Here is a 23,850-nt window from a genome sequence, read left to right as displayed (position 1 = left end):
GGCAAATACAATAAGCTGGACAGTGAGCCTAGGAAAAACACATGAAAAGTGAAATCTGTCTTCTGTGGGAAAGTTAGGCACATTGCTTCTCATCAAAACCTTGCATGATATGGAGATACACTTATTTTAATGTTAACCCCCTCTCTAACAACCAACTACCATTAGGGCAATGTATCACTAAAGATTTTAGCATATACAGCAGAATTCATTGCAACCTTGTCAGTACCTGGCTGGCCTGCTATAATCATGGGTTGCACAGCCAACTGGAAGAGCTTATCCAAGACCAAGTGTAAAAACAACACCAGGGGCTCGAGGCGGGAAGAATTCAAGCAAATAATGCTGAGTTTTAGCTCATGATCCAGTGTAGCTTCTGTGATCTTCTCGTTCATCACTCTAATAGGGAAGGTAACTTGGCTTTCTAGCACATTGCACAGGGTGAAGAATTTCTCTACATGATTGTCCTGTAAATATAAGACAGTTTGACATATGTGAAGTGGGGCATTTATCACACATCATGTATATTGATGATGCTGCATAAATAGTAAGGTAATTTTCACATTTTCCATATAAACATGTTTCAGGTTCAACTATTAAACTCTTTTTGTTATTGCACTGAAATTTCATTTCTGTCCAAACAGTTTTGAAATAATCAATGGTCATGTTATCTTCAGAAAACCCAAAATACAACTTGACTGAAGATTAGAAAGAAAACATTGTTGCCTTTCCCGTAACTGTTGTTTATAAAGCAACCTTCTATGCAGACACACATGGGATTATGCATGAGTAGGTCAGGCACAGAGGGGAATTATCTAGGATTTCAGAACTTTCTAAGATACTGGAGAATTTCCCCTCCTGTTTGGAGCCAGCATTTCATGCCCAAACCAGCATGTAATGAGGAGCATTCTTCCCTTTTTTGCCATGAGAAGGCCCTATACATAGACCATCTGATGAACAACAATTTCCGGCAAATGCAACCATGTTTTCTTTCTAACCTTCAGTTCGAAAGAACCTTCTAAAAGATTGATATGAAGGGTGAACTCCCTTGCTGATCAATGGCCACTCACTGAAAACTCACCACTGTGAGCCCAACCAATAAGGGAAATGTCAAAGAACGTTTATATGGCATGTTGGTGTAATCCAAATTCAACCCTTTGGATTAGTTGGCATCCACTGACCACCAATTTATGGATCACAACACATATCTAGGAATGGATAGTCTATATAACTGGGTCTACATTGAGTATGAAGGCCCTGAGGAACTAATTTTTAAGTTCCTGTATGCAGAATCTAACATAAGGCACTGTAGAAGTAGTTGAGGCCATCATGCCTAGAAACTTTGGTTGCCCGCTAAAAGCAGTTAGTTGAAAACTGCAACACCACAGCTTATTTAGCATGGATTTAGGTTCAGAGATAAGTAGGAAGGCCCTATCTTGAATGGTGTCTAATGCGGTTTCAATGAAATCAACAGGTTGTGAGGGAGGCATCTCCCAATTAACCAGAAGCCCTAAGGAGGCCAGGGTTTTAAGGACAATCTTCCCAGGGTCATCATCACTTTCTCCTCATAGATGCAAATGTTGCTCCACCTTTTTGCACAGTCTTACGCAGTCTTACTCTTGGCTGCAGTATCATACATTTAATCATAAGTCTGGAGTAGGTTAAGGTATGAGAGAATGATTCACCCAGTGAATTCCATGGTTTGCACAGAGATTTAAAGCCAGGTTTCTCCATTCCATGTCCAACTAGATTAAGCGAGAACCCAAGCCACATGGGTTCCTGGGCTAGTGCTATCTTGATTGCCATATTCAGGTAAATATAAATGTATTTAAGCTAAAGCTTAATATGTTAGATGGAAGACCAGAATCCCTCAAATTCATTTCCTATGCAAGAATAGAAGTCTAATACAGGATTCAAGAAGTGGAGAAGATTAGAAGAATCTGAAGGCATTGAAAATGTTAATTCTGGTCTATTAATAATCACAGCTTCCTTGAGTGACTTTCCATTGACTAACAGCTTCATTATATATTCACATGCAGTTTGATGACATAACATCATATGCACATTTTGTTTATAAATCTTTCAGAAACCACTCATAAGCAGGTCTACTCCGAACCAGGAAACTTCTTATAACTGTAGTGTGATCCTAAACATTTCTAAATCTATTGACTTCTTTGTGGTTTGATCTTTATTAAAGACTAGTGTCAAAGCCAATTTAAAAAATGGGCTTTTAAAGGGGCGGCAGGCCAGGAGGACATGAGAGGGTGACTGTGGCTCCCTTTGGCCCGCAAAGCAGGCTAAAGGGAGTGGAAAGAACCCCCTGCTGCCAGTTGTGCTGCCATGGGAGGCTCCCTTTGGCCCAGCAAGTGCTCTCGCTGTGGTGAGAGCACTTCCCGGGCTAAAGGGAGTGGAAAGCCCCCCCACCAGCGCCAACAGGGCTTTGCGGCCCGCAGGGAGGCTGCAAACACCCCCCCCATTCCCTCCCAGCAGGAGCATACCTACAGGCTGCAAAGCCCAGTTGCTGCCTCTCTCCTTGTTGGCGACAACGGAGGCCGCAGCCACAAGGCTTCTAGCAGGCAAGGAGGGAGGGGGGGAACTGGAGGGAGAGGGCCAATCAGGGTGGATCTGGATGGACAGGGCCCTGGACCGTCTCCTCCCAGGAGGCTGTTTCCCAAATATATAAGGGAGCGAAATAAGGATTTGACCACTTAATAGATTTTATGCTCTACACCTCTAATGGGACAATCCTAAAACTGGTCAAGCTCTTCTAAGCCTTCCAAACATAAGATTTCAGTCCACATTAAGTGAAATGCTTCTTATAATAGCACTGTAAATCTTTGTCGCCCAGCCATATTATTAAGCCACCTTGCTCAAAGAAACAGGAAGCTGATGGTGGGTCTCTCAAAGTTTAATGGTTATAGGTACTCTCTCTTTTATAATTTTGAAGTTTTGTAAGTAGCCATCACAACCAGATGCTAAGTCTGAAGGTATATTTCTCAACACCATTTTCCCCATAGGCATTTAGAATCGGGATGCCAGGCTGCCAACTTAAATCTCTTACCTGTGTATGAACAGATGAGATGGTTAGCACTTCAACATTAAACACCCCTTTGTGTCCTTCAGCCCACTTAATGGGAGGAGACTGGGGAGGAACTTTCTGTATGGAAGATAAAGTAAGTTGGTGATAAACTAACTAACAATTTAGTACATATAAATATGAAGTTATACTTATTTTACATTTAATAAGTACAGTCTGTCCCAAAATATTTCTACCTTATCTAGATGGTATAATTAAGGCTCACCATTTTTCATGGCCAACAAGAAACGAGGAAATAACCTGAGCCTTGGAAAATGTTTGGATACCAGAATACCTACTAAGAGAGAACTTCTGAGCAGACCAAGGCTGTTGCTGGCCAATAATCATCATAATTTAAATATAATAATTGCTCACAGAAATGTATGCTTGAAGACTGATGAGACAACTTTTGTCACAAAAATGATTGTGTTTGAACCATGCACCCCTGAAACAAGTTGCAGTGACTGAGATCTGAATAGTTTGTGTCCATTACTACAATATTCGTGAGATGTTTTACCCTTCTCTAACACTGACCTCCCCATGAGAATCTTCTGAGTCTTGACAAACATTTCTTAAATGGTTGTAAATATTCCTCTGAATTAGTCTGCCTTAGAGAAACAATGTAAACATTTTGATAACCTTGATTTCTAATGTGAAACCAATGGATAGATCCTTGTTATGAAACTTACGAGAGGGAGATCCTTGCCAGGAGGGGAAATCACATTTATCTCCTCCTCTGAGTGCCATGTCTGGCATCCCATCTTCCTTATCGCTGACTCCAGGTCCATCTTCAACTCTAGTTCCAGTTTGATTCCCCCCACACACACACACACTTCATCCTCCGGCACCACCTGCTCATCTTCTTTGGCCTAACTGCCAGTATTTGCTTAGGCACCATGGCTACCAATTTTTTAAATCAAAACTCAGGCAGTTTAATTTATGCAATATCTGTGGATACACCAACTCTGAATGACACTCTAGGCTAGACCTACAGTATGAATGTTCTACTTGCCCAGAGGCCAGCTCTTTGATATAGTGATTAAGTTCTGCTCTGTTCATTTATTCAAAACATACACTATTTCAATTTTTGTATTTGAGATGACAATACAATCCTTTGCATCGTTCTGGAAAACCAGATTATACACACATCCACATCCCAATATTAGTGCAGACACTACTATGATTTGAAGCTTAAACGATCCTTTACCCCACTCACTGTTCCTGCTGCATGGGAGGAGGAAGCTGTTTTAAAGTATATCAACAGTATTTAGCATACATATAATATGAGGGTAGGTGTGTACATCATACATATTTATAACTTTTTTATGTTAGGAAGGCACATAACAGAATACTGGGAGAAAAAAAAGACTCAACTACTCTTTAGCTGGCCTAGCACTTTCTTTTAATTCTGTTCTGTTACCTCAGCAGAGTGCATTGAATAGTTGGCAGGCAGTTTATCCAGGGCAACAGGAAGACAATAGTGACCTGTTTGGAGATGGTCATTTAAAAGAATTGGCAGCCACTGAAACAGATAAAAGGAAAAAATAGAATGTTATTTCACTACTTGCATACAATAGTGAATATTGATCTGCTTTAATTATATCCCAAAGCAAACAGATTAGATACCAGTTGTGTTACTCCCTCAACTCCCTCTACAGCAATTACTGTAAAGATTTTCGGAGTCTAAAGTCACTTGTAGCTATATCCTTCTAGATCACTGCCAGACCCTATTGCTCATTGTAAACACCACTCTCTAAACCAGTATATCATTTTTAAAAAATCCAAGTTGAATATATATAGACAAATGTTCTTGGTAAGTCAACTATTTTTATCTTAGATATGTAACTGTCGCTAGTGGAACTAATGCCCAGGTATCTATGTTTAAGATAGAAGAAGAAGAAGAGTTGGTTCTTATATGCTGCTTTTCTCTACTCGAAGGAGGCTCAAAGCGGCTTACAGTCGCCTTCCCATTCCTCTCCCCACAACAGATACCCTGTGAGGTGGGTGAGGCTGAGAGAGCGCTGATATCACTGCCCGGTCAGAACACTTTTATCAGTGCTGTGGCGAGCCCAAGGTCACCCAGATGGCTGCATGTGGGGGAGTGCAGAATCAAACCCGGCATGCCAGATTAGAAGTCCGCACTCCGAACTACTACACCAAACTGGCTAAAAGTGTTCCTCTGAAATCTTGCATCTAAGCACAAGGTATTATTTATTTATTAAATGTATAACTCTCCCGTACTGTCCCTGCTGTCTTGAAGCAGTTCACAATAGTCAATGTATACAATTAATACAATAACAATTAAACTTTTGTTAGAATAATGTTTTTAATCTGGCGCATTACAGTCCAGTGTATGGGTTGGGAAATAAAATTTCTGAACCTGATGACTTCACAACTTTGACAGAGAACACTTGAGAAAGGTGCTTCATTGATTTCCCCAAGATGTCAAGAGGAACCAGAAGTGACTTACTGAATATCCTAGAAGAGTTTCTATACATGCTTCTTGTTTGGGTTGACAACTGATATGGTAGAATGTGAAAAGCAGGTGATGTTTTTCCGTTAGTTTAGCTGGCAACTTAATCTTTACTTCTTCATAGAAATCAGGAGACCTGTTTTAAGAAAGAAACATATATATTTTAAAACATGAAATGGAACTGCAAATTGCCATACCTAACTCTATATGCTTTATCATCTACCAGGAGATACCTGATAGGGGGCAGCTCCAAGGTATGCCAGGACATACCTTGAAGCTGCCCCCTGAAGGACTGGTAACCATTGGATATAGGGGTGGAGGTGGGGGTGTAATGGGCTACTCTGTTGTTGTGATTTTACTGCCATCTGGAGTTATCTATGGGTATTTTTTTTTACTATTTATGGGATTTTAGACTTTATGTAAACCGCCATGAGCCAGCTGATTCTTGGAATGGTGATCTAAAAAACTTAATATAAACAAACTAGTAGAAAAGCCCATTTTAGAAAATAGGCCTTGTAAGGGCAGTAGGAGAAGCAGGGAGAGGACACTGCCCCAAAGAAGCCGCGTTCCCCGGGAGGCATGGCTTGGCCGGGGAAGGGCTGACGCCGCGTGCACAACATGGCGAGAGCCCTTGGTAGACCCAGCAGGGAAGGAAAGGCCTCTCCCGGAGGCCGCGCTCCCTGGGCAGCACGGCTTGGCCAGCGAAGGGCTCATGCCGCATCTGCGATGCGGCAAGAGGCCTTCGCAGACCCAGCAGGGAGGGAAAGCCCCCTCCCAGAGGCCATGCTCCCTGGGCAGCATGGCTTGGCCAGCGAAGGGCTGTTTGCAGCCCAAGCAGTGCTGGAAAGGCCAGTCCTACCAGGCACTCCAGGCAGTTCACCGGCACTGGCAGTTGGTGGCCAGGCTCAGCAAGGGGGAATGGCACGAGCCAGCAAAGCACTGTCCTCGGTGGCCAGGAACCTTCTGGACGCGAGGCTGGGCGAGTGGCTCGCACTCGGCTCCTGGAGGTGGGCGCTCCAGGGGCTGGGCCAATCCGGACGTGCCCAGCAGATTCGCCTGCTGGAGCGGAACAGCTGGCCGAACCAGCTGTTCCAATATCCCAGAGAGGGTCTGGACACCACCCGGACAGGACTGCTCGCATGGCCTTTTCTGACCGAGACTGGGCCATCCACATGGCCCTTTCTGAATTATATAAAGGACTTATGGTAAGGAAAATGCCCATAACTGAAAGAAAGGAAATTATATGTATAGAGAAAATACCAGTGTTTTAGACAGAAAACCAAAAGGCTCTCTCTCACACATTGGGAGTTTCTATTCTCTGATGCCAGATCCCACATCTTTCTCTGTCCCAAATCCTCTATACCAGGGGTGGCCAAACTGTGGCTCTCTAAATGTCCATGGACTACAACTCCCATGAACCCCTGCTGTTTTTATATTGTATGCATTATTTTATATGACATGTTGCAAGCCGTCCCGAGCTGGCATCACCGAGAGGGGCAGGGTATAAATTGGAAAATAAATAAATAAATAAATAAATAAATAAATAAATAAATAAATAAATAAATAAATAAATAAATAAATAAATAAATAAGTATGATACATAATAAAATAAAATAATTTAAATGGGCAGAACAGATCCATTGTAGAAGGTTGCTATGAAGAGAAATACAAAAGATATGTAGAGAAGTACAGGAGAATTTATGAGCACAGCAATTATGATTATAAGCTTACTTGTTATGATATGTAACAGGGGTGTAAACCTCTTGAACAAATTCTGGGCCACTTGATTTTCCAAAAATAATCTACATGACAAAGCATAATACATTAAACAGAACAATATTTTAAAAGTTAAGTAATTTAATCTTTATTCAATGTTATTAAATGTGAACACTGGAAATTTATATTTTATATTTATATTTTATTTGTGATCAAGTTTAAAATAAATTAAAATTAAAATGCAGGTCTCAGAAAATAAAATTATACTAAATTGTAAAATATGATATTTAATATTTAATTGTAGGTAAGATTGCTGTAGGAGCCTGCAAGCTTCCAGGTTACACACTCTCCACTGGGCAGAAACAAAAATTGCCCATTTGCACACCACATGAATCATAGAATCAAAGACTTGGAAGGGATCTCCTAGGTCATCTAGTCCAACCCCCTGCCCTATGCAGGACACTCACAACCCTGTCACTCATCCACTCTAACCTGCCACCCCCTTGAACCTTCACAGAATTAGCCTCTCCATCAGATGGCTATCCAGCCTCTATTTTAAAATTTCCAAAGATGAAGAACACACCACCTCCGGAGGAAGACTGGGAGATCGCTCTAACTGTCAGGAACTTCTTCCAGATGTTTAGACGGAATTTCTTTTGAATTAATTTCATCCCATTGATTCTGGTTTGTCTCTCCAGGGCTACTATTCCACTCTCCCTGCTGAATAACTTTTGAAGTCAAAAGTCTGAAATTCAATCTTTCAATTGTTGCTACAGAGTTTAATTGTTTTGTTGTCTCTTGCTTTTATGACAGCAGCCTGAAACCTGATTTTTCTTAGCCTGACATCATGGACAGTATCTTAAAATCTTGATACCCAAAGAAATCTGCATTTTCCTTTTTTATTTTTTTGTATCTTCTGGCCTGAGTTCTGGGGAACCTAAACGTTTGTACACCTTTATGTGTCACTGTCTTGGTCCTAATAAAAAGTATTACAGGTCTTAGCTTTTTTTATTGGACCAACATAGCCATAAACAACTTGCCTCCCTTTATAGGACAGAAACATAATGTCATCTGTCTGAGATTTTTAAATCACAACATTGTTATCTACATACATTTAAAGGTTGGTTGGAATGGAAATATTATCAGTGTAATCCTAAAAAGTTACACCCTTCTAAGTTCGTTGTAATTACTGGCTTCAAAGGGGTAACTGTACTTATAATGTCTTTCACACCTTAATTTTTGCAAATACCAACCCCACAGATTTCCTGATATCTTCTCCCATATAAACCTGTACAGCTATTAAGATCTTCTGAAGATCATCTGAAATAAGGTAGAAGAATATGAAATACGGTTTCCTTGGTGATGGCACCTGGCTGAGCACTTCTGTCCTCCTCTAGATCAACCAAGCACCATTAGGCATTAAGTATTCTGTTTTGCTTGCCCAGGATGATGGCTGAACATTTTTTTCCTGATACTTGTCTTTCCTACATAATATTATTAAATGCTAGTGATTTTCAAATATGCTTTTAGTGTTGAGCTGTAACTTCTGAACCTTTTGTTTCTTCTCTTTTCTTTTTAAATTATGGATTGTTTAAATTTATTATAATCTATTTTATACAATATGAAAAGCAAGATGGAAATGTTTTCATCTAATAAAATGAAGATTTCTTAGGTGAATGAAGCTAGAAATCATAGTTAATCTCTGAGCAAGATGTGAGTACAACAAGGGAGCTTTGACTTTCAAGAGCCTATACCCTGGAAATCTTGCTGATTTTAATTTCTGTTTTCTGATCATGTTTCAGCAGGTTGGAAAAATGTTGCTCAGGTTTCATCTGAATAAAATATTTTTTTTAACTTACCCTCAGTCTGAATGTTAAACAGTGGACTTAAAAAAAAAAAACAAGAATGCTGATGAATTCCATCCCATGTAACATATGAGCTGAAATAAATCCCCATTCTCCTGAAAACAAAAAAAACCCCCAAAGTTTGTTCAGGACTGGAAACTACCACAGTTATCTTTTAATACCATAACAAAGTTTGAGTCTAGTAGCAACAAACTTGTTGGTCTTAAAAGTGCCAGTGGATTTCATACTTTGTTCTCCTGGTTTCAGACCAATGTGGCTACCCATCTAAATCAATTTTAATATCACAGGTTTAGTATGTTTTTAGCCTGATAACTGTGCAAGACTCATTTTACATTGCTCAATGTTTTATATTTTTATGCTTTATGTGGGTTTTTAATTGTCTTCCATGGTACTTATGTCTTTTATTGTTTTACATTTTGTGAGCTGCTTATAGCAGGTTTCCTTTAAAAGCAGCATAGAATTTTTTTAAATAAATAAATACTGGTCCTGGTCCTTCTACTGAAAGACCTTCAAGTAGGGAACCTGATCTGCATATTTTTACAAGCAATCTTACTGGCATCGCACAGGTAGGGTCTTCTCCACACATAAATTGTATCTTAATGGTAATGTTTCGTGACGAGGCCAGACGGTTTGCACAATTTGCAAAATTCAGCCGTTGGGGGTACACATAGAGAAGATTTCTGAAAGACAATAAAACAAAAGGCAAAAATCACATTTGTTTTAGTTGAATATTTTTTTTCCACTAAAGCACTGCAATGAGAGAACTGCTTCAGGTATAAGTTTGTTTCTTATGAGCACAGCAAACCACAGATTTTCTGGCACACAGATATAACACAAATTTACATTTTTAGGAACTCCTCGTATGAAGTAAGATTTTCAAGCTGCACAAAAAAAACATTGAATTGGCACTCAGAAGATAGCTTTGCCATTATGTTTTATGAGGGAAAGAAACTATGCTGTTATCCAAACAGAAACACAAATGGCAGGCAACTGGAAAAGGAGTACAGCCTGGCGGTCCTTACAGAACTTTTCCAGTTCATCAGACAGCCCTATAGACTACTTTAGGGGCCATTCCGCACAGCGCTAATGTTACTGAAGTCTAACTGTTGTGTAACACTATTTTTTTTAACATTATGCATGACGTCGTACACAATCTGCAACAGTCCTGCAGCACTCCCGCAAAAATCGCTTCAATGTAGTGCTTTTGGGGGAATCATAAAAAGTGGATTCCCCCTTAAAAAAACGCTTGACTCCTGAGAAAAAACTGCAACACATCCGAAAAAGACATGTGCATTATCAATATAGCGGTAGGAAGAAGGTTCCTCCTATGTTTCCACCCCCAAGCTTCTGGGAGATGGGGAAGGCTTTTTTTTTTTCTTCAAGCCACTGATAGCAATGAACACGCGTGCATGCAGCTTCTTCAACCGAGCAACTAATGGACAGCTAATGCAGCAGTGCCAAACAGAAAGCACCCTTCTTCAAATGTATTAAAACTTTCCAAGCGCCGTCACCCCAGTCATTGCTCGAAAAAAAGGGTTTTTTTTTAATGGAAACACATGTCAACAAATACACATGAGCGCAGCATGTTTTGTCCAATAAAGGAATGTTTTCAGAAGAGAAACCGAAAGACGGCCCTCTATGGAGCAATGAGTAAGCACATGTTCGTTGCCACGTTTTTTTTTTAATTTAAAGGGAAAGGGGGTTTTCGGTGGCACTAGGATATCGATTTCATTGGCTCTTCAGTTTGATCGATGGCCAGAAGCTGGCAGAAACGGCACAAATTTGTAGCGATTCATGCAAGGCCGGAAACTTGTGGGTAATGAAAAAAGCACTAGTGGGAGAGCCTTTTTTCTGTGTGCGTTATCAAGACTATTAATAGTAGTGCTTTATAATAGCGCTTACATTTGGCTACATTGGCAGTTGTGCAGAATGGCTCTAGATCTTTCAGCTATTCCTGGTAAGTATATTTGAGTCCAGAAGCTTCTTAGAGGCCAACAAGATTTTAAGGGTATAAGCTATTAAAACTCAAAGCTTCCTTTGTTACTGGGAAGGTTCCTGGCCAACCTATGTGCACCAGGCTGGGTTGTTTTCCCTCCATCCCTCCTTCCTTAAGGGAGGTGAGGCCTGCACTTGAAAAGATGACTCTGTGGCCTGCTTGCACTCTCTCCCTTCTTTGGGAAGCAGGGCCCATGTACAGCAGACAGACTGGCTGGCTGGTTCCCTCTCTTCACTGGAGACCTGGGTCCCAGGTGACCTGTGGATGAATGGCTTATTTCACAGTGTTTTCCCCTTCCAGTCTGTCCTTGAGGCCATCCTTCTGATGCCTTCCTTTCCCAGTGCTTGTCTCTGAGCTAGTATAGCAGCCTGAGACTTCATCCTGCTTGCTGTGTAATGGATGTCAACTGACTTCATCCAATTCAATTATATAACTTATATTATCATTCAAGGATATTTAGCAAAGGGAATTGTTATGCTTGACTAAACCAAATCATTTATTATTAGGAAAAGTATTTTTTAAAGTATGAATCAAAAATGTACAGGCAGAATATTTGCAGGGACACTACCAGAATCACATATCTACTTCCCAGAAAACAGCCTCACTGAAATCATTGAATGTTGCCATTATAACATCCCAGAGATTTAGTGGTAAAATAATTAAGCAGGAGTGTCTTTCCACCCAAGACCCTGCAAATTAATAGCTTGGTCAGTTTATTATGTACGTTGTAGTATTGTTGCAAGACACCCTAGTTCAGAGAAGCAAGTTAGGAAATAAAAATTAAAACCAAAAAGTAATTTTAAAATATACAAATGCTTTTAGGTTCATTTATAATATATTATATATTTGGCAGCCATATTTTATCACCTAGTGAGGCTAAATTTCTTGTAAACAACTACATGGACCCTGATAAATTGAGCAATAGATCCATTTTTCCAATGTTAACTACAAACTACAATTAACAGTTACAAAAAAACTTGGGGAGGCTTAGAAGAGGCAATCCTTCATATCTTCCTGAAGATGGTCATCATAAAATAATAAAATCTATGTGTTACAGTTCAGCTGTATTGTTTTATTCATGTGTGAGCTCAGGCAAATTAAATCCATCCAGTACAACTATTTGATTAATCGACTGAGATGTCTTCAAATAGATAACAACCCAAATGTTGAGTATATGTTAACATTTCCCTTGATAATGAGAAACAGCTCATAATGTAGTCAGTTGCCTAGCTGATTGCTTCTGCTGCTAACACCATCCCACCATAATTCTCACCACTTCTTTATTATGTTATTATGGCATGTCAGATGTGGTGAATCAGCTGAAAATGCTGCAATAAACAAGCAGTTCAGATGTGGGAGTTTTATTTCCTCTGGTCTGCATTATGCTACTAACAGACCCAGCCAGTTCAATATAAGCCAAAGGAGCACCAAGATGTTAATATGCTTGCATTTTGCTTTCACCTTTGGAAAGCTGCTTCTGCAATAAATAAACTTGTAAACTTAACCTATTGCCATAATTAACCTAACTAACTAAATAATGACACCACTATTTCCTCCCTTTCCTGTTATTTATTTTAAAAAATGGATACAGCCACTCCTTTAAATAGTGCACAGACCTTTAGTCAGACAGAAAGGGTATTGACACATGACTAGTTGCACTTGATGTGCATCCCACCAACAGCAATGTGCTATAAATGCAAAGGATCCCTATTTGGATTTCTGCCAATTTACTAATCCAGAAAGAAATGGTGGTGAAAATGCTTTACTTACCTATATACAGTATGGGGAGCATAGACTTCTCGAATTGGAAATTCTAGAACCTCCTTATGAGGTCGGCTGCGGTTTTCAGGGAATGGCTTCACTTGTAACAATTCCGTGCTGAGGCAACAAGGGAGAGCTTCGGGAGCAGGCAAGATCTCCAGTTTAAGCAATCCTTTAATACAAAGCAAAATGAAAGCTGACATCAAAGAGAAGCAAGTTGGGGAAAAAATCCCAGATCCAAGCAAAGAGACAAGAGAGGCTCCAGCAGACACAGCAGAAGGTGCAAGACTGATCCTCATTACAGTTTTCAGATGGACCCTTCCTACCTGAGGTAGAGGAAGAGAGGAAGAAAGCGGACAAATGGGTAAAATGCTTGCAAGGGAAAATGACTGGTAACATGAAGTCAAATGTCATGGGCTTGGGAGGAAAGGGCTAAAATTGCACCTTTAGCCCAAGAGCAGAAGAAAGAAGCCCTTGAAGAGCATCCCAACAAAATGATCTGGCATGATTCTCACAAGATAAGAGGATTTTGCCTGCTGCAATGTCTGATCAGTTCCCAGAAAGTTGGTTTTATTGGCCATACCTGGTATAGACTTCACTCTTCTCTGCAAGGAGGAAGATCTTTTGTAGTCAGCCAGAAACTTAATTAAGTCTTCATCACTAAGTCTGTCTCCTTCCTGTAAAAGGAAGAAATCTGATAATGGATATGTTATCTTCCCTCCCCCCCAATTCCACAATCATGCTTCTGTTGTATGTAACGTTCTAAAATGAGGCCCAGGTTATGTTTTCTGTTCACTAACACACAAAAATCCACAAATTTTACAAAAAAGAATACACAAATTTAAAGCAGATGAATTATAAGAAATCTGTAAATAAGCTTGCTAGATACAGTGAAGGGAAAATAAAGGCTCCTATGGGTGTCATTATACCTTACTGTACCTGTTTAAAAAATGTGTTGATTGTCAGAGTGGTAGTTTTGAAGGTGGGTGTGGCAGGAATATCATCTAAGCCGACACCTCTTTCAGAAAGTCTCCTTGCTTGCATTGTCATTGACCTTCGGTCACCAGTGGAACCTCTACCTTCAGGAATGAAAATTGCAAATGCATCTTACTTATGTATTTAGAATCTATCAGGAGGCATGATATACATGGATGCTCTATTGCACACTTTTAGGAAATTATTTTACTGTCCTTTTGCTTACATTGTCCATCATCTTGACTTAAAACCAAGATATTGAATTCTGAACCAGAGCTGAATTCTGCGTTCCTTGTTTCAATTTGCTGTAAGATTGTTATCTAATGCTATTAACTGGATTTACAGTACACATTAGGATATGCGTCAACCCATCTACATCTCATTCACTCTCACAACAAACCTGCAAAATATGAAAGTAATTCAGAGAAGGCAATCTGGAGCAAACTGTGATACAACTTACCTGACAATAAGTGCAAGCTTTGGAGTTCATTGGAACCCTTCATCTAGCAGATGTTACAACAGTAAGACGTTAAGAAGGAAAAAGGCAGCTCTAGAGATGCTAGATACTGACAGATTCACAGATCAGTCCAACTGCTCTAGTTGTTAGATTCCACTTGCCTTCTGGCAACAAGAAATAAACAATGGAGCCACCTCACCTTACAGCAGAGGAATGACTTACTGGGATTACTTGTCATTTCTGCTGCTGAAACATAGAGGGATGGTCAACACCAGTACCACATTGTTCTCTCTGGAGCCTGGTGCTGCCATGGAGATACACCATTAGATCAGGTAGAATTTATTAAGCAGCATTGCATATTCCAATGGTGCTGGGGAGGGATCATTACTCAGCAACATTTACAGGTAATGGGATGGTCACACTCAAAGTGGCCTTACTCCAACAAGTGGTTCTTCCTCCACTGGAAGAAGGAAGGCTGCTTAGAGTGGAGAAAGAATTCAAACTGAAGCCCAAAGGAAATGTGGGATATAAATATTTTGAAAAATAAATGAAATTAAATCAGTGGATGGGTAAATATAACATGTATACCGCCCTCTGTCCAACACACTATATATGAGTTCACAAGTTCTTGCATGCTAGATGCAACTCTGGCAAGCTGTTTAGCTAGGCAACTTAGTAGCTGTAAAATCAAGAGCTGTACAGTTCAAAAATGATGAAGAGAAAAACTGATACAGAATATGAATTACTTGATCTCAAAATATGGAAGCTGAGGTCATTTTCTTAATTACATATATCAAAATATGCCATTGTAAAACATAGTTCTTATGCTTACCATTTAAAACTTCTAACTCTGCTCCATCTCTTTCCAGTGTAGAAATGTTGAAGAAATTTGCTAAGTTTATTGGGACCCAAGCAAAAGGCATTCGGTATTTTCCCAAACGTTGACAAAAGGACTCAGTTTGTACCTTTAGTTTCTCAACTTTGTCTTTAACCTAAAGCATAAAGGAGAGGATGTTGGCCAGAATATTTCAAGGCATAGATGCAAATACTCAAAACGGGGATCTCTTGAAAGTCAATTTTCAATGTCTATTAGTAATGGAAAGTGGTCATTTTCTTTATCAGTGCATGAAATCAATGTCATTAGAACCTGTTCTAACAAATAAGGCTATTGTACCACCCCTGCTTTGATAGTTTCTGCTCCAAATCCATTTTGGAGGGCTAGTATAAGATTTCTATAGTCCATGGTACCTAGATTGAATTCCATCACTTATATATTTGTCTCAGGCATAACTGATTTCTTCCTATGCCTTGTCACAATGGTGTTATGAAGAGCAAGAGGAATCCAAGTCATTCAAAATGTGAACAATGATGTCAAAACATACATCAGAAGTGAGTAAACAAGAAGAAGAGACAGAATGTTTGGTTTTCATAGCTGGTTATTATCCCACAAATAAGTTGGAATCTAATATGCTTTTGTAATTTAAAAAATGGCTGGAATGCTGGCTGAAGGACATCCTACATCCTTAATACATTCAAACGCATTTGAAATAATTTAGAGCCACATAGGAAAACTGTGCCCACATTTCTAGTTTGCAAGCAAACTTAGAGGACAGGAGTACTTTCTACAAGAACAGATGGGAAAAGGCTTGCAATCTACTGTTTCAAAAGTTCTCTGTCAAGAATTTCATGAGGATGTAGTCAAGGTATCATTCAATACAAGTATAAGGGGAAATCATTTAGAGATGGTAACTTACACCTGAAAGGCCTGCCAAGAATTATGATAGAGATGTAATAAGGAAGTAGGTACGTAGTTTAGGTTTGGTGGGCTTGCCCACTAGCTCAAGATTATAAGGCCAGAGTATTTAGGAAGATAAATAGCATTTTAATTTGTAAAATAACATGCTTATCTAAAGTAGACCTGCTAAGTATTGTACCAAGCAGAGCTTTCAAGGATAGGGGAGTGTGTCTTTAAAAACCTGCTAATTGCTGCTAGACAACTGTTGGCACAAACTTGGAAGTAACCATTCTTACCACACATGGAGGTATGGATTCATAAAATATGGCATGTTGTCCTGATGGATAAAATTACAGCATATAGAAAGGTTTGTGAGGTTAAAATAGACTCTCAGGAAAGGCTTGCTGGGACTTGGCTTCCATTCATCAATGGAATGATATAAGTCCCAAGGAGAAGGGGAAAAAAACCTAAGATGTATCTAAGCAGGGGTTCTAGCACATATAAATATAGTGGAAATGAAGGGTTTCTTTATAAGCAGCAGTTTTGATGGTAGAATTTGTTTTTAGTTGAGTTTGATTGAATTCTGAATTATATTGGATCATAGTTTTCTGCTTTGTAAGATTATTATATTGATTTATTTATATTTATGAGACATAAATATGAATATGTGATGCATTGTGATATGTGTTACATGAGAATGTAACATGCATCTATAATAAAAATTATTTTTGTAAAAATACAACTGGCTGAGTCTGAGGCTTTGTTTAGATGTAACACAAAGGCATGGATTAATGAATGTAATGATGGTAACTGTGATTGTTTGAACAAGGGCCACTCCGTTTACCATGGTTAGTTATGGTCCATCAAACCAGGATCAGAAACCATAGTTTGATGTTAATTTATTAACTATTGTCGATCTTAAATTTGGTTTTATGTGACATTATAAAAGAGAACATCCTGGCTTCATCTTGGTTCTTTCCTGGTATGACTTTTGTTCCAGCTACAGAGATCTTGCAAAGGTAATGCAACCATCCTTTAATAAGGCAAACTAGGATATTAAGAGATGGTTTACACACCAAAGAATGATTTCATAAATTAGCCATAACTCATGGTTTTGCATTATGTCTGAACTGAGGCAATAATGTAAAGCCACAATCTCACACAGAGTTAATGGTACCGAATGGTAATAGGGCACAGAACAGTAGCCTATACTATTCTTACAGCAGATCTCTTTGGCAGGAATACACACAATTAAACTCAGTCTGCAGCAATTTCTTTCAACAGTAACATACCAATGTGTTCCAGACATTGTCACCACTTTCTTACAGCCAGATGTGAAATGTATTTATGCAGAGAAAATGCCATGGAATTCAACAGGATGTACAAATCATTGTCTTTTGTTTAAAAACAAATAACAGTATTCTGCATCAGTTAAAAAACCCAAAGAAGATTTATTTTGGCATCAACCTTCCAGTGCATGTTGCATTAGTGTATGTGTATTTTCATTGAAGAATGCTTATTATATCATACATACCTTCCCACCTTCACTTTCTTTTAAAACCATGTAGGGTTCTGCACAGTCTCCAATTTCTCCTTGCTGAAGGACTTTTTCAATCTACCAAAATTCACAATCCAAATAACATAAAATAATATACAGTACTTTGTTAGAACTTCAGATTCAATACAATTACTTAAAAACAAATATTATGTTTAACATGCACAACAAAGGAAAACAAAATTTATGCCAATAAAGGCATCTGAATCTGAAAGAAAAAAAAAAATCGTGACCTTGGTTACCTCAGTAGAAGATAGATTCAAGTGGGTAGCTGTGTTGATCTGAAGTAGCACAACAAAAATTGAGTCCAATAGGACATTTAGGTCTTAATGGTGCTATTGGACTCAATTGTTGTTGTTACCTCAGCAGAAGGTTGAACAAACAAATATTATAGATCAAAGCCCTGAACCTAGAAGATTCATATTGTTGTTTGTTAGATGCGAAGTCGTGTCTGACCCATCGCAACCCCATGGACAATGATCCTCCAGGCCTTCCTGTCCTCTACCATTCCCCAGAGTCCATTTAAGTTTGCACCTACTGCTTCAGTGACTCCATCCAGCCACCTCATTCTCTGTCATCCCCTTCTTCTTTTGCCCTCAATCGCTCCCAGCATTAGGCTCTTCTCCAGGGAGTCCTTGAGAAGATTCATATATTTTATACAATTTTAATATAATAGTGATTTCATACAATAATATGTAAGTGCAATGTGATAAGCATCTTATCACATCCTAGAACATGGGGAAGCATGCTAAAAATATCAGTGTTTTAAAAGATAACGCAAGAGCAGATGAAATTAACCTGAACAAATAGAGTGTGAAGTCCTAACTTTATCATTCTTAATGTATCTGTCTTTTCTAGCCATTTGCTGCACACACAGAGGCTCTGATAACCCACAAAGCTTTCCTACCTGTATTCTGAAAGAGCTGCCCATAATGAAGCTGTGAGAAACATGCTCAGTGCACATGGCACAAAGAGGAGCTCTGTGCACATGAGGCTCTGAATCAATGTTGGTCACCATCCAGAGATGCACAACAATCCATAAGCACAGCATTTTGGAAGCATCCCCCTGAAAGCCCTTGCAGCAAAGCAAGCTTCTTTTTAAATTCAGGGAAGTTTATTTTAAAAATGAATGTGGGACAGCTGGTACAGGGAGCAGCTTTCCAGCTGTTTCTGTGATCTTCCCAATCTCCCCCCCCCCATCCAAGATTTTTTTTTTCCAGGATTTTGTTTTGGAGGGAAGGTCCTGAAAAATCTCAGATACTTTTGGGATGCTGATATATACCCACAAAATACCAATAAAGTATTTTCTGGGTATATTTTCAGCACCATAAGATCAGAATACATACCCCTTCTGTAGAAAGGCAATACTTACAGCTGTAATATTTATTAGTATCTGGCCCATTAAGCATCTCAAAGTTCCCTTTGCTCCTAGAAACTTTAACTGAATCAAGGCAGGAAATGAAACTTACAGTATTTGATATCAATTGATAAATATGATATGCAGAATCTCAATGATAAATGCCCTGTTTTGCCAAAGCAGGTGGACACAAACAGTTTTAGATATCTGGATACCATTTACAGAAACTTGTATGTAGATCCACCACCACTGTTATATTTTTGTCTTTATTTTATGTGTATATTTTTATTATTTTTAAAGTTCCATTTAGTTGCTAGATTTTAAGTATTTTTCCTATGTTCTGTATCAAGCCTGTTTATGTTTCCCGCTTGTGCAACACTGAATCCAAGCCCTCATGTACAATTCTACTGCTAGCTATGAAAACTGAAGTCACAGAATTCTATGTCCCATTATCAGAAATGAATAATAGGGTGATTTATCTTGTGTTTATTTGTCCCAAAAAAGGAAAAATTTTCCTTTTTTTTCAAAAGAATTTTTGCCCTTAATTCAAATTTTGCTGTTTTCTGGATCGGCCATAGTCACCAAAAAACACCGCCTAGTTCGTACCTAGTTAAACACTTGTTGCCATTCTGCAAAAATTTATCTATGATATTTATCATTTTGTGGGGAAAATATATTCAGGGAAGTCATAGACCTTTCATTGCCTACCCTTGCTCTAAATGCATTCAGTAGAATTAAGAGAACCTTCCATGATGCTGATGTATACCATATTGCTTCCACCCACACCAACTCCAACCAATCCTGGTTAGAAAATTTGAGTAAGAAGTAAGGCATTATTAAAATAATATACCTTCAGAACTAGGTAGATATCTGGAGAAGGATATGTTACGGAAAACACAGCAGACCTTGACTGACTAGAGGAGTCAATGCAGGGTGTATGCATTCGCAGAAATCCTTTGAACTGCTCAGAGTTTAGGTCACAATGGAAATTTTCTGAGATCTTAAAGAAATAAAACAATAAGTTTTCATAATCAGTATATGAAATGGCATGTAACATATATGTAGATTGTCACATCTGTGATGCTTGCATCTATGTACGCATTCACTAAAGCATAAATATACAGCTAGTTGCTTTATAGCTGAGCTGGTAAGTAATAGAACAAGAATTATCTCCCACTTATTTATATCTCTCATGTTTAATCTGTGACACAGATGCGGCTTAAAGGGGGAAATTGATAAAATAGTCTAATAAGTGCATACCAGTTGATTTGTTTCTAGTGAACAACATATTTTATTATGAGTAACAAATAGTAGATCATTGTTAAAGTGGAATGGAACATTAAAATAAATAAAAAGGTAAAGGTAAAGGTATCCCCTGTGCAAGCACTGAGTCATGTCTGACCCTTGGGGTGACGCCCTCTAGCGTTTTCATGGCAGACTCAATACGGGGTGGTTTGCCAGTGCCTTCCCCAGTCATTACCGTTTACTCCCCAGCAAGCTGGGTACTCATTTTACCGACCTCAGAAGAATGGAAGGCTGAGTCAACCTTGAGCCAGCTGCTGGGATTGAACTCCCAGCCTCATGGGCAGAGCTTTCAGACTGCATGTCTGCTACCTTACCATTCTGTGCCATAAGAGGCTCTTTAAAAAAAAATTACTTGCATCTAATTATTTTTCTGTTGGTGAAAAGGGGAGGAAAGGTCCCCTCTAGTGACCCTGGATGGACAAAATGTCTATGAGATCAGGGCAGTAATATCCCACCCAAAAAGTGGCTGAAACTAGGGGCATTTCTGCACATCAGTAAAAATAGTGTAATGCCAGCTGAATGGCAAAGCGCTAAATTTTATCATGCTTCCCAGCCCCTCCTCTCCTTTTTGCTGTCTCACCTATGCCTGCTGCCTTTTTGCGCATCTCACCCTCCAAATCTGCTGCTGGAAATGGTGGAAGAAAGCAATATGCTTCATATTGACTCGCTTCCACCTGTCAATAAATTCAGGCAACCAATCCCCTTCCTCCATATTTTGATGCAGTTAAAGGTCCTGCAATGCCTGCTAATTATTTTTTAAATCATACTTCTCTGTTGCAATGCCTATGCATGGAATCATAGATGCATAGTGCTTTTTAAATGCCACCTCTTACGGGTTCACAAGTCCTTTGATACATTTAAAAAATGATATCGGTCTTGATTTTGGGGGTGGGGAGAAAGAGGCACACTTGAAAAATATTATTTTATTTCTAACATCGCCTATACATGTGTCTGCCTATTTGTTGTTCCAGGCATGTTGCCATTTTTAAAAAGAAATTTCCAACCCCAGGTACAAGGGAGAGGGAGGTGGGTGCAAGGGTGGAATGAAGCAGGCAACTTTAGCATGTTTGAGCCTCCATACTTTCCTTCTGCTGGTTGCCTGTGGGTAGCTAGCACTTTTTAGGTTGGTGAATACACTTTATGCCATTCCCCAACTCGCGCTTTAAAATGTAGTGAGCTGGCAGCTGGCCAGATGCTGGATATGGGAATGGCTGGAATATAACATTTACATTAGGTAAGCATTTCACTATATTTATTGCGTGCAGGAAAGTCCTAATAATTTAACACATGGTAGCCATTTGTAAATGTACTGCAGAGTGCATTTAACTACAAAATGGACAGCTGTTAAGACTTGACCACATGGTGAGGCAAACTGTATGATGCTTCAGTTATCCTGATTTTTCAAATGCAAAGACACAGAGTTTAACTTCAAGTGTGGGCAGAGTTTATGTTGGCCAGCTCTCCTCATGGTTCCATATACCCAGATATCATGAGTATCCACCCATAAAGTATGTTTAAAGTGCCATCAAGTTGCAGCCCACTTATGGTGACCCCAGTAAGTGGCTTTCAAGACAAACAAGAAGAAAAGTTAATTTGTCATTGCCATGCTGGCAGAGTTCTCCTCCAAAGACTCCTTTACAAGTACTGACCATGCTTAGCTTCCAAAATTTGACAAGATCGGGCTATACCATGCTGCATTCCCTCCCTATCCACTCATAGAACAGGGAGTAAAGTACTCACATTTAAAAGGTGAATAACAAAGGCAACTACAGTTGACAGCCAATGCATTGTTTATATAGTTTTATTATTAACCTATGTTTTATTCATCAGCATTCTTACCTTTTTCCTTTCTTTTATATCATAGAGGGCCAAACTTACAAACAATGGTTCTATTTCTATCTCGAATCTGTAAAGAAGATTATAGGGAACTATTTAGTAATTTTGATATGTAACCAAAAGAAAACAAATTTCTGCATGGACGGCATGAATTCTACCTAAAACATGTCTGAGATGGATGAAGGCCACTCCCATTTATTTTATCAGTTGTCATGGTAAACCAGCATTTAGGATCACCTTCAGTATAAGATAGTTGAGAATTTTTCCCAGTTGAACAGAATGATTGTTAGTCTTGATGATTTCAAGAAGATGACACAGACAAGAAAAATCAGCCATTTCCAGGGACTTCTTATATACTCAGGATTTAAACAACTATTGACTGATGGCAAATACACATTTTTAGGCAGGGTTCTCAGGTGGATGGTAGGTGCACCTGGCTCTTTGTGATGAGACAGATTATCTATACTCAGTCCATTTTCAGACCAGGATTTGGGACTGAAAATGTCTTGGTCACTCTGGCTGATAACAATCCTTGGGAGACAGACAAGGAGAGTGCAACACTGTTGATTCTTCCGTGTGTCTCATCAGTTTTCTATGACATTGACCAGGGTTTTGCTCTGAAAGAACTCAGGTGGATGTTGGAGGCACTGTGTTCCATTGGTTCTAGTACTGACTGGTTGACCAGTTGTCATACTGAGGTTTTGTCAATATGTGGATGGCAACTCAACTTTTCACCTGTGTCAGGTAAAGGGTGGACATCTTGACCTGGAATTTAAAGACAGAAATGGGCCAAATGATAAACTGAAACTCAGCCTAGAGATACAACTGAGGTGCAGTTTACTGATATTAAGGCCCACAGAGGACCGTAGAGTCTACCTCATCAGATGTGTTGTGCTCCGATAAGGAGCAGGTTTGCATCTTGGGGCGCTTTTTAATCTGAGTGTACAGATGAAGGTTTAATAGTAAGTACATAGTACTTTTTGGCTGTTTTGCCAATCCTTCTATGATTTGACCACAGTTATATAGGTTCTGATTACATCCAAGCTGGACTTCTGCAATGTATCTACATGGGAATACCTCTGGAAAACTGTTTAGAAGCTCCAAATAGTTCAAAATTTGGCAGCTAAATGACTAGAAGACACCAATGATAAAACAAAAATTGAGTCCAGTAGCACCTTTAAGACCAACAAAGATTTATTCAAGGCGTGAGCTTTTGAGAGCAAGCACACTTCCTCAGACAAAATGGAACAAGGATCATGAGAGTACAGATATATAGAAAAAGGTATTTTAGTGTTAAATTAGTAAACTGTATCACAGTATCCAATTCATGCCATATTATGCCATGTGATAATTCTTTGCTAAAACAGCTAATCAGTCCTTTTGTGTTCAGTTGTAGTTCACAAAAACATTGAAGAAATAAAACTGTCCATGTTAGTGATTAATAGGAGACACTTTCCCAGTTGTTAAAAGAAATAATTAAAAGAGACTAGTTGCTTGCCCCATCTGTCTCTGCCCAAGCATGGAAGCATCCCTGCAAGTGACAAGCTGTGCTGGCAAGTACCTTATCCTAAAACCAGAGAGTTAGATTCTGAATTACATTACTGAACCACAAAATGAAGCTTGGAAGAATGTATTTTTCACAGCTCAATCCTGAACACAGCTACCCCATTTGAAGCTCTTTGAAATCAATGTGCTTCAAATAGAGTAAGCCTGCACAAGACTGCACTATTCAAAACCTAGTGTATAGAA

At 39.1% G+C, this 23,850-nt stretch overlaps 1 protein-coding gene across 8 annotated transcripts in view; it reads right to left on the bottom strand.

The window, feature by feature from the left end:
• Positions 1-23,850, bottom strand: part of DOCK8 (dedicator of cytokinesis 8) — a 110,559-nt gene that overhangs the window by 59,953 nt on the left and 26,756 nt on the right. For all 8 annotated transcript variants that reach the window (XM_077344875.1, XM_077344876.1, XM_077344870.1 and 5 more), the window contains exons 8-20: positions 22,105-22,171; positions 19,811-19,960; positions 17,583-17,663; positions 15,146-15,305; positions 13,821-13,960; positions 13,465-13,558; positions 12,891-13,053; positions 9,678-9,804; positions 7,275-7,345; positions 5,541-5,679; positions 4,491-4,592; positions 3,056-3,151; positions 227-461 (exon numbers count right to left, since the gene is read on the bottom strand). In XM_077344875.1, the coding sequence (XP_077200990.1) occupies positions 227-461; positions 3,056-3,151; positions 4,491-4,592; positions 5,541-5,679; positions 7,275-7,345; positions 9,678-9,804; positions 12,891-13,053; positions 13,465-13,558; positions 13,821-13,960; positions 15,146-15,305; positions 17,583-17,663; positions 19,811-19,960; positions 22,105-22,171 (1,625 nt within the window). The remainder of the gene's footprint in view (positions 1-226; positions 462-3,055; positions 3,152-4,490; positions 4,593-5,540; positions 5,680-7,274; positions 7,346-9,677; positions 9,805-12,890; positions 13,054-13,464; positions 13,559-13,820; positions 13,961-15,145; positions 15,306-17,582; positions 17,664-19,810; positions 19,961-22,104; positions 22,172-23,850) is intronic.

The sequence above is a fragment of the Paroedura picta genome, chromosome 7, assembly GCF_049243985.1.
Source record: "Paroedura picta isolate Pp20150507F chromosome 7, Ppicta_v3.0, whole genome shotgun sequence".
Classification (NCBI taxonomy): domain Eukaryota; kingdom Metazoa; phylum Chordata; class Lepidosauria; order Squamata; family Gekkonidae; genus Paroedura; species Paroedura picta.
This window is presented reverse-complemented; position numbering and strand designations above follow the sequence as displayed.